Below are 12996 nucleotides of genomic sequence, written 5' to 3'. Positions count from 1 at the left end.
TATGCTTGCAAATGGTTCACAACTGACTGTCTATAAAGCAAGAAAAAAACCCTAATTTGTAGCATTTGCTAATTTCCATGATGTAAATGCTCCCACTATGACCAATGTCTGGCTACCCACAGAAGGTTGGGAAGAGATATATGGTTGCACACTATTTATAGTACTTCTGCCATGTACATTAAATAGATGAAACAAGTTTTGAATATTTATTACTCCTGTTTTTAATATCATTTACTTAATTGTGAGCTTAGATAATTTATTTTTAAAATAATAGCTGTGACCTGGCTGGTGTGGCTCAGTGGATTGGCCTGTGGACCAAAAGTTTGCTGGTTCAATTCCCAGTCTGGCACATGCCTGCATTGCAGGCCAGGTCCCCAGTTGGGGATGTGAGAGAGGCAATGATTGATGTTTCTCTCGCACATCATGTTTCTCTCCCTCTTTCTCCCTCCTTTCTCCTCTCTCTAAAAATAAATAAATAAATAATCTTTAATAGTAATTTAAAAAATGGACACAGGAGACCCTTTTAAAAAAATAAAATAAAATAATGGCTGTAGTTAACAACCAGCTTGGAAAATCCTTGAAATTTTAACAATTTGTTCTTGTGAGCTGTTTTGAGCCAGCTTTAGCAGCCCACAGTACGTACCCACTGCAAAGCTTAAGAAATAAAATGTTATTACAATATGTTCGAAGTTCCACTGATTACATTCCGATCCTTCTCCTACAAGGTAATCACTATCCTGAAATTGGTTTTCATCATACAATGCTCAAATTTTTTACTTTTTAAAGCATTAACACACCCTTTCTTCACAACCACCCTGCTTTTTATAAGGAAATGAGGCGGAGGTAGAATGTGACTTGCCCAAGTTCACATAGATGCTTAGTGCAGATCCAGGACCAGATGTTGGGTCCTCTGATTTCTTTAAGTCTAGGCATTTTACCATTCTATATTCTACTAGGTCTGGGCAGCTCAGCCAGGCTTGGGAACAGGATCTGAAGGGCTAGTCTATATTGGGTAATAACAGAGTTCTTATTTAAAATCTTTTAAAAATAACTTTTAGCCAACTTTTCCAGGGCTGGTAGGATAAGTGGCCTTTGTATTGGAAGAATAACTTCTCCAACATAGGTACTGGTTCCTGTAAGCCTGAACCCTTTGGGGCCATCCTTGCTTAGAAAGCTATTTGCTATTGTAAGTGATTTATACCTGCACCCATTTCTTTTTAAAAAAGATGGTGAGGCAATGATATTTTCCACACTTCATGGAGATTTATGTTTACTAGAATAAGACTAATCATTTAGTAAAGACTCAGCTAGTGCTATATGTAGGAGGTTGAGCATATTATGGCTCCATGCCCCACCCCCTTCTAATGTTTGTCTATATTTGTATACGAAGGGAATAGCAAGTGACTATGTTCCATTGGATCCTCTGTCCTAACACCTCTCCTCTCCTTAAGGTACCGGAGTCTCAAACAATTTAACGTGGACATCTGTCAGACCTGCTTCTTGACAGGCAGGGCCAGCAAAGGCAACAAGCTGCACTACCCCATCATGGAGTATTACACCCCGGTACGGAGCCTCTGGGACAAGTAGGACAGGAAGACAGCTCTCAGGTTCTGGGCCCTTGATCTACTTGGGCAAGCACTGGATAAATGTATTTTGATCTCCTGGGGAGCATTTTCTGAACAGTCCTGATGATTCACTGGTTTGGGGGATTCAGGCCTCTCTGTTCTTACAGCAGAGCTTCTCCCTTACCAGGGCCACAACTGTCTATAGCAGCCCAGGAACACTCTCAGCCATTTAAAATGCACTCACTATTTTCCTGCCAACAGAAGTTTCAGGAAAAATAGAGTAAGACAGTTTCGGGCAACAAGCCTTCTGTTGCTCCCTTATTTTTCCTGCTTAGTTTCCTATATTGCTCCTATCACCTGGTCTTTACCTGCTATGTTATCATTGTTTCCATCCCTTTCAGTCAATGTCAAAGTTTTTCCTCAAAATAATTACTCAGTCTCTTGGGAGGAATGGTGTATGCTCTTACCCCCAATTCCACTTGGTTTTCATTGGAAACCATGTCCTTCATAGCCACCTGAGTCCAAATTGGTCAGCATCCCTGAACTCCAGCCACAGAATTTCTCCACAGGTACAGACTTAGCTGCCTGAGCTAACTCTGCCCCCTCAACTCCTTTATTCCATTTTGTCCCACAGATATTCCCAAAGCCCAAAGCATATGCAGTTTTCTGCACTGCTTTCTACCACCCTACCTTCTCATCTTTCAACCTGTTTCCCCACAATCCATCCCTCCAAGTTGTCATTCTCTTCTCTAAATTCTGATGGTACAAAAACATATACAACCTAGTGGGAGGAAGATCTTGCCTTTTATTTTTCTTTCATTATCATTTTGAAGTAAATGTTATAAAAGTCATACACGGGAAACTGGCTCAAGATGCTAGACTGATAATCCTCTTCCTCCTGCTCATCTATGTCCCTATAATTTATGTAAATGATATATTTTTTAATGAACAAGTACATGCTCATTATAAATGATCCAAATGATATGGAGGTGTTTAAAGTGTAAAATGAAAGTTCTCTCCCCTCAACCTGGTCTCCACCCTTCTGATCCAACGTCTCAGAGGAAATCAGTGTTCCCAGTTTGGGATGTACCCTTTTGGAACTTTTTCCAGGACTGGGGTGTGGTAGGCATGAACAAGACTGGAAGACCAGTCACATTTCCTGCTTTAGAGGAGCAGCCACACCTACATCATTGTACCCCAAAGCCTTTAAAGTGAGTTCTACCCTGTTTCTCCTCAGACCACATCCAGTGAGAACATGAGGGACTTTGCCACAACCTTAAAGAACAAGTTCCGCTCAAAGCATTATTTCAGCAAACACCCTCAGCGAGGTTATTTGCCTGTGCAATCAGTGCTGGAGGCTGACTACAATGAGACGTGAGTACCAGTGGCTGGACAGGGCTGTGGGCAACCTTGCTGAGCCTGGGTATGTGAAGGGACTGAGTGCCATGTGGGCTCAGAGAGCATTCCAGGGCAAACCCAACTAGTAAACCTGACTACTTCTTCTAGGCAGTTCAACTTGGGCCTGACTAGGAATTCGGCGCCACCACTAGACCCTGTGTATTCAGTCTCTGTATCCTGTTTCCATCAGTTCTTGCCCATCTCACTAATTTTGGAAGGGGGATGGTAGTAGTGAAGAGACAGGCTGCCTTGCTACCCAGTCTTTAGTCCTCTGAGTCTTTGCTGCTTTCTTCTAGGCTGGCTTCTTCCCCGAGGTTACCACATGCTGACACACACTCCCGCATTGAGCATTTCGCCAGCAGGTACCACCAGGTTTGGGGGAGAGGAATTGTAAGGAGTCTCATGGGGAAGGGGTTTTCAGTTGGGGCAAAGAGAAAGGTGTCAGGTCAGGGGGATATGCATAGTGGGTATGTGGCAGCCACCAAGGCCCAACACTTAGGTATGGTTGGGGCAGCCCCTAAAACTGATGATTCTATTGTGGGATTAGAATCCTTGAGATGAAAACAAGCCCCCCCCCCATCCTGTTTTCCCCTCTTTCCCTGCTCTTTTTTTCCAGGCTTGCCGAGATGGAAAGTCAAAATTGCTCCTTCTTTAATGACAGCCTGTCCCCAGATGACAGCATGTGAGTTTTCACAGCTGCTTCTTTTCCACAAATAGCTAGCTCTCTTTAGAATTCTTCTGCCACTATTTATTTGGGATGGGTATATCCTTAAGGGGAGGAGGGCTTGGTGATTAGGGTCTTTGATGCCCTAAGGAAAGAAGGCTGATTTCTGGGTATAGTATTTAGTAAGAGAAACAGTCTGCTTTCTGTCAACTGAGCAGGGGAAATGATTTACTACCTCACTGCCATCTGCCTAGATCCCTTTCTATTGCAAGATCCCATCTTTCTATGCTAAGTTTTGAGGGAAGAAGAATATGCTCTCATCTAATTTTGCAGAAATTAACCATTATTTTATGCTCATGATGCCAAAGCCCCAGCTAGTGCCACAGCAACCCTAAGGAGACACCAGGGACTTGACTGAAGTATGTCCAGAGAGAATATCTGGTGCTATAGCCCCAAGAATGGGCTCTTCATCTCTAGGGAGGTACCTAGCCTGCTCAGAAGGCCTAGGAGTTTCTAGCTACATGGATAATTCAGGCCCTGATTGTGATTCAAGTAGGCAGTGATCCCTCTGGGGGTGGGGAAAGAAAGGGTAGGCAAGATAAAGGAATAGCACAAAATGGGGATTGTTCCCCAGGGGGCTTTAAGTAGAATCCAGAAGCCCCAGAATACTGAAAACCCTGTCTCCTAGTGCACCCAAACATGACCTCTGCCACCTGTGAATATTTCCAGCCCTCATAAGTCTCTTTTCCGTCTCTACAAGACTTAGAAGTTAATCTTCCACCATGCATCTCCTAAGGTCTGAGCTGGGAACTGAGAACACATGTCCTAAACTCTTTCTAGGCTCAGTGACTGGCCATATCCTTTCCTCTTCCCACACCCATGCAGAGATGAGGACCAGTATCTGCTGCAGCACTCCAGCCCCATTACAGACCGGGAGCCAGGCTTTGGACAGCAGGCTTCATGCAACATGGCCACAGAAAGCAAGGGGAAGCTGGAGAAGATCCTGGCCCACTTAGAGGATGAGAACCGGTGGGTGTGGTGATGGCACAGATCTATGTGGGTTCTACAGTCAGACAGTTGAATTCAAGTGCTGGAAATTCCACATCCTAACTATGTGGCCTCAAACAAGTTATATTCTGTGATTTTTCCATTTCCTCATCTGTAAAATGGGGATGATAGTAATAGTACCTCCCTCCTATGCACACTTGGGAAGATCATATGATCAGGCATATGTGTTAGTCAGTGCCTGGCTTAAAGAAACTATTCAGTAATTCAGTAAGTGCTAGTGATTCTAGTAATTAGCTGAATCCCTTTAACTCAACCCAAATATTTTGAAGTACCCACTAGATGCAAGCAGAAGGAATACAAACCCAGATAATACAGAAGAGTATATATGTCTCTTTCCTGAATAAATTTTCAAGGTTGGTATGGAAAAGATACTTAGCACTTAGTAAAAATAATATAAGAAGAGGAAGGTGACAATGCATAGCACATTTGAGGACTGGAAGAGGGAAAGTGAAGAAGCATTGATGGCAGCAGGGGCCTGAAGAGGGTCCAAGCCACTTTCAGGGCATGCAGTGGAATCTGTAGTATCCCTCAGAACAGTGCTTCTCAAACAGTAGTGAGCATACATGTCACTTGGGGAGCTTGGTAAGATGCAGATTTTGATTCACAGGCCGGAGTTGGATCCTCAGTTCCTGAATTTCTAACCAGCTCCCAGGGAGCTCCTAGCTCCCAGTGCCCATGCCTTGGCCCAAAGATTATACTTGGAGTTGCAAGTCCTTAGAACAGATCAGTCTGTGAAGTGTTTGTAACTGGTTCAAAATAAGATAAATGCAGAAATAGAGAGTAAACTTTTAGAAACTGTTATAGCAATTTGACATTGCCATGACATCCTAGCAGATAATTGGTGGACTTGTCTTCATTGAATTGGGTATATATCAATCTGACAGTTGCTGAACTTGCATGGCAAATTACGTGTGTGTGTGAGCTGTGTACTGGCATATTCAGACTACATATTGGTCCACAGTGGATTGGAAAATCTCTGATATTTTACTATGGATAGTTTTCTTTACTTTAATTTTTTTCAATTACAGTTCACAAAATATTATGCTAGTTTTATGTATACACCAGTGATTAGAGACATTTACGTAACTTACAAAATAATGACCCCAATAAGTCTTCACTACAGATAATCTGAGGAGCAAGGATTAGAGCAGCTGTCTGTGGGTAGGCCCTGGGAGACAATGGGGAGAGACTAATTCTGTTGCAGAAAGAAAGAGTGGAGGGAGGGGGGAGAGAGAGAGTAGAAAAAAGTAATATCCCCCAAAGTAGACCATCTGTTTGGAATCTGTTTTCTTGAACTTAACATGGGTGTTCGACGTGTGCCAAAGAGAAGGGTACTTGACAGAGGAGGCAAGATGGATGATATTTGGTTTATATTATGTCTTCTAAAATCTAAAAATGGAGTAGATGAGTCAGTGGCTGTAGTGCTTCATTAATGTTTTTGCCTGCTTATAAGGGCCATTCAACCAAAAACATGGCTAGAGTGGGGGTGAGGACAGGAGAGCCAAGGTATAGCTCACACCTAGATAAGAGGGGTCATTTGATGAATTGAACTGATATATACCAAATCTTTCACCCCAAAGAAGCAAAATACAAATTGTTTTCAAATGCACATGGAACATTTTCAAAGATAGACCACACGATAGGACACAAAACAAGCCTAAACAAATTGAAGAAAACTGAAATCATATCAGGCATTTTCTCGAATAACAAAGGCTTGAAACTAGAAATGAGCCTCAAGTAAAAAACTCAAAAACAGTCAAATTCATGGATACTGAATAACATGATATTAAACAATGAATGAGTTAACAATGAGATCAAGTATCAAAGAAATAAAAAAGTATCTGGAAACAAATGAAAATAAACACACAACAGCCTAAAACCTATGGGACACAGCAGAAGGCAGTCCTGAAAGGGAAGTTCATAGCAATACAGGCCTACCTAAAAGAATAGAAAATTTTCAAATAAACAAGCTAAACCCACACCAATAAAAATTGGAATATCAACAACAAACAAAGCCCAGAGGGAGTAGAAGGAAGGAAATAATCGAGATCAGAGCAGAATTAAATGACATAGAGACTAAAAGAACAATTCAAAGAATCAATAAATCCAGGAGGTGGTTCTTTGAAAAAACAAACAAAATCGGCAAGCCTTTAACCAGATTCATCAAGAAAAAAGAGAGAGGAACCAAATAAATAAAATCAGAAATGAAAGAGGAGAATATACAACTGGAATCACAGAAATACAAAAGATTATACGAAATTACTACGAACAACTATATGCTAAGAAATTTGAAAACCTAGGTGAAATGGACAAATTTCTAGAAATATATGATCTTCCAAAACTGAATCAAGAAGAAGCAGAAAGCCCTAACAGACTGAAAACAGCTAGTGAAATTAGAGCAGTAATCAAAAACTCCTGGCACATGAAAGCCCTGGGCCGGACAGTTTCACAGGAGAAATTTACAAAACATTTAAGGAAGAGCTAACCCCTATCCTTCTCAGACTATTGCAAAAAATCTAAGAAGAGGGAAGACTTGCAAAATCTTTTTATGAGGCCAGTATCATCCTAATCCCCAAACCAGATAAAGACACAACAAAGAAAGAAATCTGCAGGCCAATATCACTGATGAACGTAGATACTAAAATTCTCAACAAAATACATTAAACCACATCCAGTGTACATTAAAAAGATCATACACCATGACCAAATGGGATTCATACCAAGGCTGCAAGCATGGTACAATATTCCCAAATCAATAAGTGTAATACATCACATAAACAAAATGAAAGACAAATATCACATGATTGTATGAAAAGATGCTGAAAAAATCATTTCATAAAGTATAGCATCTATGTATGATAAAAACACTCAGCAAAGTGGGAGTAGGGGGAGTATACCTCAACAAAATAAAGGCCATATACGAGAAACTTACAGCCAACATCATACTCATCAGGCAAAAACTAAAAGCTTTCCCACTAAAATCAGGAACAAGACAAGGATGTCCACTCTCACCACTTCTATTCAACATAGTATTGGAAGTCCTAGCCACAGTGATCAGATAAGAAGAAGAAATAAAAGACATCCAAATTGGAAAGGATGAAGTAAAACTGTCATTGTTTGTAGAGGACATGGTAGTATACATAGAAAACCCTATGGAATCCACCAAAAAAACATTCGACGTAATAAGTGAATTTGGCAAAACAGCAGGATACAAAGTCAATATTAAAAATCAAAGGCATTTTGTACACCAACAATGAAATAGAAACAGAAATTAGGGAAAAAATTCCATTTACTATAGCAACAAGAAAAATAAAGTATGTAGGGATAAACCTAAACAAGGAGGTAAAAGACCTGTACTCAGAAAACTATACAACACTGAAGAAAGAAATTAAGGAAGACACAAATAAATAGAAGCATAGACCATGTTCTTGGGTTGGAAAAATTAACATCATCAAAATGTCCATACTATCCAAAGCAATTTATAGATTCAACACCATCACTATTGAAATACCAATGACATAATTCACAGGTATGAAACAAATAATTATATGGAACCATAAAAGACCCCACATAGCCTTAGCAATTATTATTTTTATTTAAATTTATTTATTTTTAGAGAGGGAAGGGAGGGAGAGAGAGAGAGAGAGAGAGAGAGAGAGAAACATCAATGTGCGGTTGCTGGGGGTCATGGCCTGCAACCCAGGCATGTACCCTCATTGGGAATCGAACCTGCGACACTTTGGTTTGCAGCCTGCGCTCAAGCCACTGAGCTACACCAGCCAGGGCTAGCAATTATTTTTTAGGTTAAAAAATTATTTTATTGTTGTTCAATTACAGTTGTCTGCATTTACCCCCCACCACTCCTTGCTCACCCCAGGTTTCCCCACCTGCCTCCCTTGCTCCCACACCCCCTTGGTTTTGTCCATGTGTCCTCTACAATTGTTCCTGAAAACCCTTATCCCCTTCCCCCATTATCCCCTCACACCTCCTGTGTGGCTACTGTCAGATTGTTCATAATTTCAGTGTTTCTGGTTATATTTTGCTTGCTTGTTTGTTTTATTGATTAAGTTCCAGTTAAAAGTGAGATCACATGGTATTTGTCCCTCATCTCCTGAATTATTTCACTTAGCATAATGCTCTTCAGTTCCATTCATGCTGTTGCAAAGGGTAGGAGCTCCTTCTTTCTTTCTGCTGCATACTATTCCATTGTGTAAATGTACCATAGTTGTTTAAAAATATATATTTTATTGATTATGCTATGACAGTTGTCCCATTCCCCCCCCATTCCCCTCCACCCTGCACACCCCCTTTAGTACATGTCCATGTGTCATAAGTTCTTTAGATTCTACATTTCCCATACTATTCTTGCCTTCCCCCTGTCTATTTTCTACCTACCATCTATGCTACTTATTCTCCATACCTTTTCCCCTCTCTCCTCCTCCCACTCCCCTGTTGCTAACCCTCCATGTGATCTCCATTTCTGTGGTTCTGTTCCTGTTCTAGTTGATTGCTTAGCTTGCTTTTGTTTTTGTGTTAGGTGTGGTTGTTAATAATTATGAGTTTGCTGTCATTTTACTATTTATGTTTCTTATCTTCTTTTTCTTAGATAAGTCCCTTTAACATTTCATATAATAAGGGCTTGGTGATGATGAACTCCTTGAACTTGACCTTATCTGAGAAGCCCTTCCATTCTAAATGAAAGCTTTTGCTGGATAGAGCAATCTTGGATGTAGGTCCTTGCCTTTCATGACTTGGAATACTTCTTTCCAGCCCCTTCTTGCCTCCAAGATTTCTTTTGAGAAAGCAGCTTATAGTCTAATGGGAACTGCTTTGTAGGTTACTGTCTCCTTATCTCTTGTTGCTTCTAGGATTCTCTCCTTATTTTTAATCTTGTGTAATGTAATTATGATGTACCTTGCTGTGTTCCTCCTTGGGTCCAACTTCTTTGGGACTCTGAGCTTCCTGAAATTCCTGGAAGTCTATTTCCTTGGCCAGATTGAGGACGTTCTCCTTTATTATTTGTTCAAATAACTGTTCCACTTGTTACTCTTCCTCTTCCCTTTCTCGTGCCCCTATAATTCAGATGTTGGAACGTTTAAATATGTCCTGGAGGTTCCTATGCCTCTCCTCATTTTTTTGAATTCTTGTTACTTCATTCTTTTCTGTTTGGTTGTTTCTTTCTTCCTTCTGGTCTACTCCATTGATTTGAGTCCATTTTTTTCCCATCACTATTGGTTCCCTGTGCATTTTCCTTCATTTAACTTAGCGTAGCCTTCACTTTTTCATCTAATTTGCGACCAAATTCAACCAATTTTATGAGCATCCTGATCACCAGTGCTTTGAACTGTGCATCTGATAGGTTCACTATCTCTTCATCACTTAGTTGTATTTGCTGTGGAGCTTTGATTTGTTCTTCCATTTGGGCCATTTTGTTTTGTCTTGTCGCACCTGTTACGTATGAGGGGCAGAGCCTGAGGTGTTCACCAAGGCACAGCAACCCACATTGCTGGGTTGTGATGTTGTATGTGGAGTAGGGGTCTGAGAGGGAACAATGGAGCTTGCTACACTCTCTGTCAGATTTCAGTCCCTTCCACCACTTCCCCCAAGCAAACTGGGCCTTTCTCATGCTGATTCCTGTGTGGGTTGGTTTGTGTACATTCTAGGACCCCGTGGGTCTCTCTAAAGAACTGTCCTGTGAGGCTGGGAATCTCTCCTGGCACCTTGTCCCCCACAGATGTTTTCAATTGGTGTTTTGAGGATTTATTTCCCCATGCTAGGACCCTAGGTTGTGTGGTTTGTCTTGGTTCCCAGTTTTGCCTGGTTTATCTGCGTGCATGAATGTGGGACTGCCTGGTCAGCCAGCTGCCTTGCATGCTGTGCCCCACTTCACAATCACCGCCTCACTGGGTCTTCCCATTGTCACCCAGTGCCCAGGGTCTACCCGCTGCTGTCTTGTGCACCCTGCATGCCTGGGGTTTGTCAGCTGCTGCCTTGCACACCTGGTGCCACTGCTTTTTTTGCTGCAACCCCTCTCCACCTGGCCACCAACTCCACCCCTCTTCCCTGTCTGGATGAATGTGTCTATTTTAACTCCGTGGTTGTTGGACTTCCATACAGTTCAATTTTCTGTAAGTTCTGATTGTTATTTTGTTTCTAAATTGTTGTTGTCCTTATTTTGGTTGTGCAAGGAAGCACAGTGTGTCTATCCACACCTCCATCTTGGCCAGAAGTCCTCAGCCTTAGCAATTTTGAGAAAGAAGAACAAAGTAGGAGGGATCACAATACCTGATATCAAACTATATTAAAAGGCCACTGTAATCAAAACAGTCTGGTACTGGCATAAGAACAGACACATAGATCAAGGGAACAGAATACAGAGCCCAGAAAAAAACCCCATGTTTCTATGGTCAATTAATATTAAACAAAGGGGGCAGAAGCACAAAATGGAGTAAAAATAGCCTCTTTGATAAATGGTGTTGGGAGATCTGAATTTACATGAAAAAAAAAAAAGAAACTTGACAAGCAGCTTACACCATGCACAAAAATAAACTCAAGATGGCTAAAATACTTAAATATAAGGTGCAACACCATAAAAGTTTTAGAGGAAAACAGAGGCAGGAAAATTTCAAGTATCCGATGCAGAAATATTTTCACCAATATGTCCCCTAGAGCAAGGGATGTAAAGGGAAGAATAAACAAATGGGACTTCATCAAATTATACAGCTTCTGCACTGCTAAAGAAAACATCAGTAAAATGAAAAGGGAACCAACCATATGAGAAAATATATTTGCCAATGATACCTCAGACAAGGGTTTGATCTCCAAAATATATAAAGAACTCACATGACTACACACAATGCAGGCAAACAATTCAATTAAAAAGTAGGCAAAGGACCTGAACAGACACTTCTCCAAGGAGGACATACAGAAGGCCCCTAGACATATTAAAGGAAGCTCAATATCACTAGCCATCAGGGAGATGCAAATTAAAACCACAATGAGATACCAGCTCACACCAGTCAGAATGGTCATCATAAACAAGCCAACAAACAGATGCTGGTGACGTTGTGGAGAAAGGGACCCCTAGTGTACTGTTGGTGTGAATGGAGACTGGTGTAGCCACTATGGAAAGCAGTATGGAATTTCCTCAAAAACCTAAAGATGGAACTGCCTTTTGACCCAGCAATTCCACTGTTAGGATTATATCCTAAGAATCCTGAAACACCAATTCAAAAGAACCTGTGCACCCCAGTGTTCATAGCAACACAATTTACAATGGCCAAGCCCTGGAAACAGCCTAAGTGCCCATCAGTAAATGAGTGGATGAAAAAACTGTGGTACATTTACACAATGGAATACTATGCAGCAGAGAAAGAAGGAGCTCCTACCCTTCATGACAGCATGGATGAAACTGGAGAGCATTATGCTAAGTGAAACAAGCCAGGCAGTGAAAGACAAACACCATATGATCTCATCTATAAGTGGAACCCAATCAACAAAAGAAATGAGCAAGCAAAATAGAACCAGAGACACTGAGATTAAGAACAAACTTGCAGTGACCAAAGGGTAGGGGAGGGGGATAACAAGTGTAATAAGGAAAATGTTCAAGTTAAGGGTCATGTATAAAGGACCCATGGACAAGGACAATGAGGGGAGGATTGAGTATGGGAGAAGGGGTGGTCAGGACAGGGGAAAGTAATGGAGAGTAATGGGAGAAAATGGTGACAAGTGTAATTGAAGAAAAATACATTTTTTTTTAAAGAGGGGTCATTTGGGACCTGGAGAGTCAAGCCTTCATTGGGGCCATAGGTCTTGGCTTCTTTGTCATTGGCAGAATTCTTCAGGGAGAGCTGAGGCGCCTAAAGTGGCAGCATGAGGAGGCTGCCGAGGCACCCGCTTTGGCTGAAGGCACTGCTGAGGGAGCACAGGACCACTGCAATGAGGAGCTTCTGGCTGAGGCCCGGATCCTTCGGCAGCACAAGAGCCGCCTGGAGACACGCATGCAGATCCTTGAAGACCACAACAAGCAACTAGAGTCTCAGCTGCAGCGCTTAAGGGAACTGCTCCTGCAGGTGAGGCTGAAGCCAGGAAAAACACCAGAGCAGCCCCTGCTGAGATATAGGTGGGGAGCTGGAGAGTGTGACAATGGGGTGGAAACAAAGAGATCCTTAGCCATGACTGTTAGATGACTTTCTGAAGACAATTGGGCTGATAATTGGGGAAGGTGGAGAAGGAAAGGCCTGGTATGTCTCATTTCTTGGCCAATTCCCTTCCATCTAGCTTTCACTCCACCCTTGTCTG

At 41.7% G+C, this 12996-nt stretch overlaps 1 protein-coding gene across 2 annotated transcripts in view; it reads left to right on the top strand.

Moving 5' to 3' along the window:
- DRP2 (dystrophin related protein 2) overlaps positions 1-12996 on the top strand; it is a 45855-nt gene that overhangs the window by 30769 nt on the left and 2090 nt on the right. Inside the window, exons 16-21 of one of the 2 annotated variants that reach the window (XM_045817733.1) lie at positions 1452-1563; positions 2803-2939; positions 3260-3325; positions 3580-3645; positions 4513-4656; positions 12530-12767. In XM_045817733.1, coding sequence (XP_045673689.1) covers positions 1452-1563; positions 2803-2939; positions 3260-3325; positions 3580-3645; positions 4513-4656; positions 12530-12767 — 763 coding nt within the window. The remainder of the gene's footprint in view (positions 1-1451; positions 1564-2802; positions 2940-3259; positions 3326-3579; positions 3646-4512; positions 4657-12529; positions 12768-12996) is intronic. The other variant, XM_045817734.1, reaches the window with a different exon arrangement.

This window comes from Phyllostomus hastatus, unplaced genomic scaffold, assembly GCF_019186645.2.
Source record: "Phyllostomus hastatus isolate PE091 unplaced genomic scaffold, TTU_PhHast_1.1 phas_scaffold_28, whole genome shotgun sequence".
NCBI classification, from domain to species: domain Eukaryota; kingdom Metazoa; phylum Chordata; class Mammalia; order Chiroptera; family Phyllostomidae; genus Phyllostomus; species Phyllostomus hastatus.
Note: the sequence above shows the minus strand (reverse complement) of the source record. Positions and strands in the feature narration are given on the sequence as shown.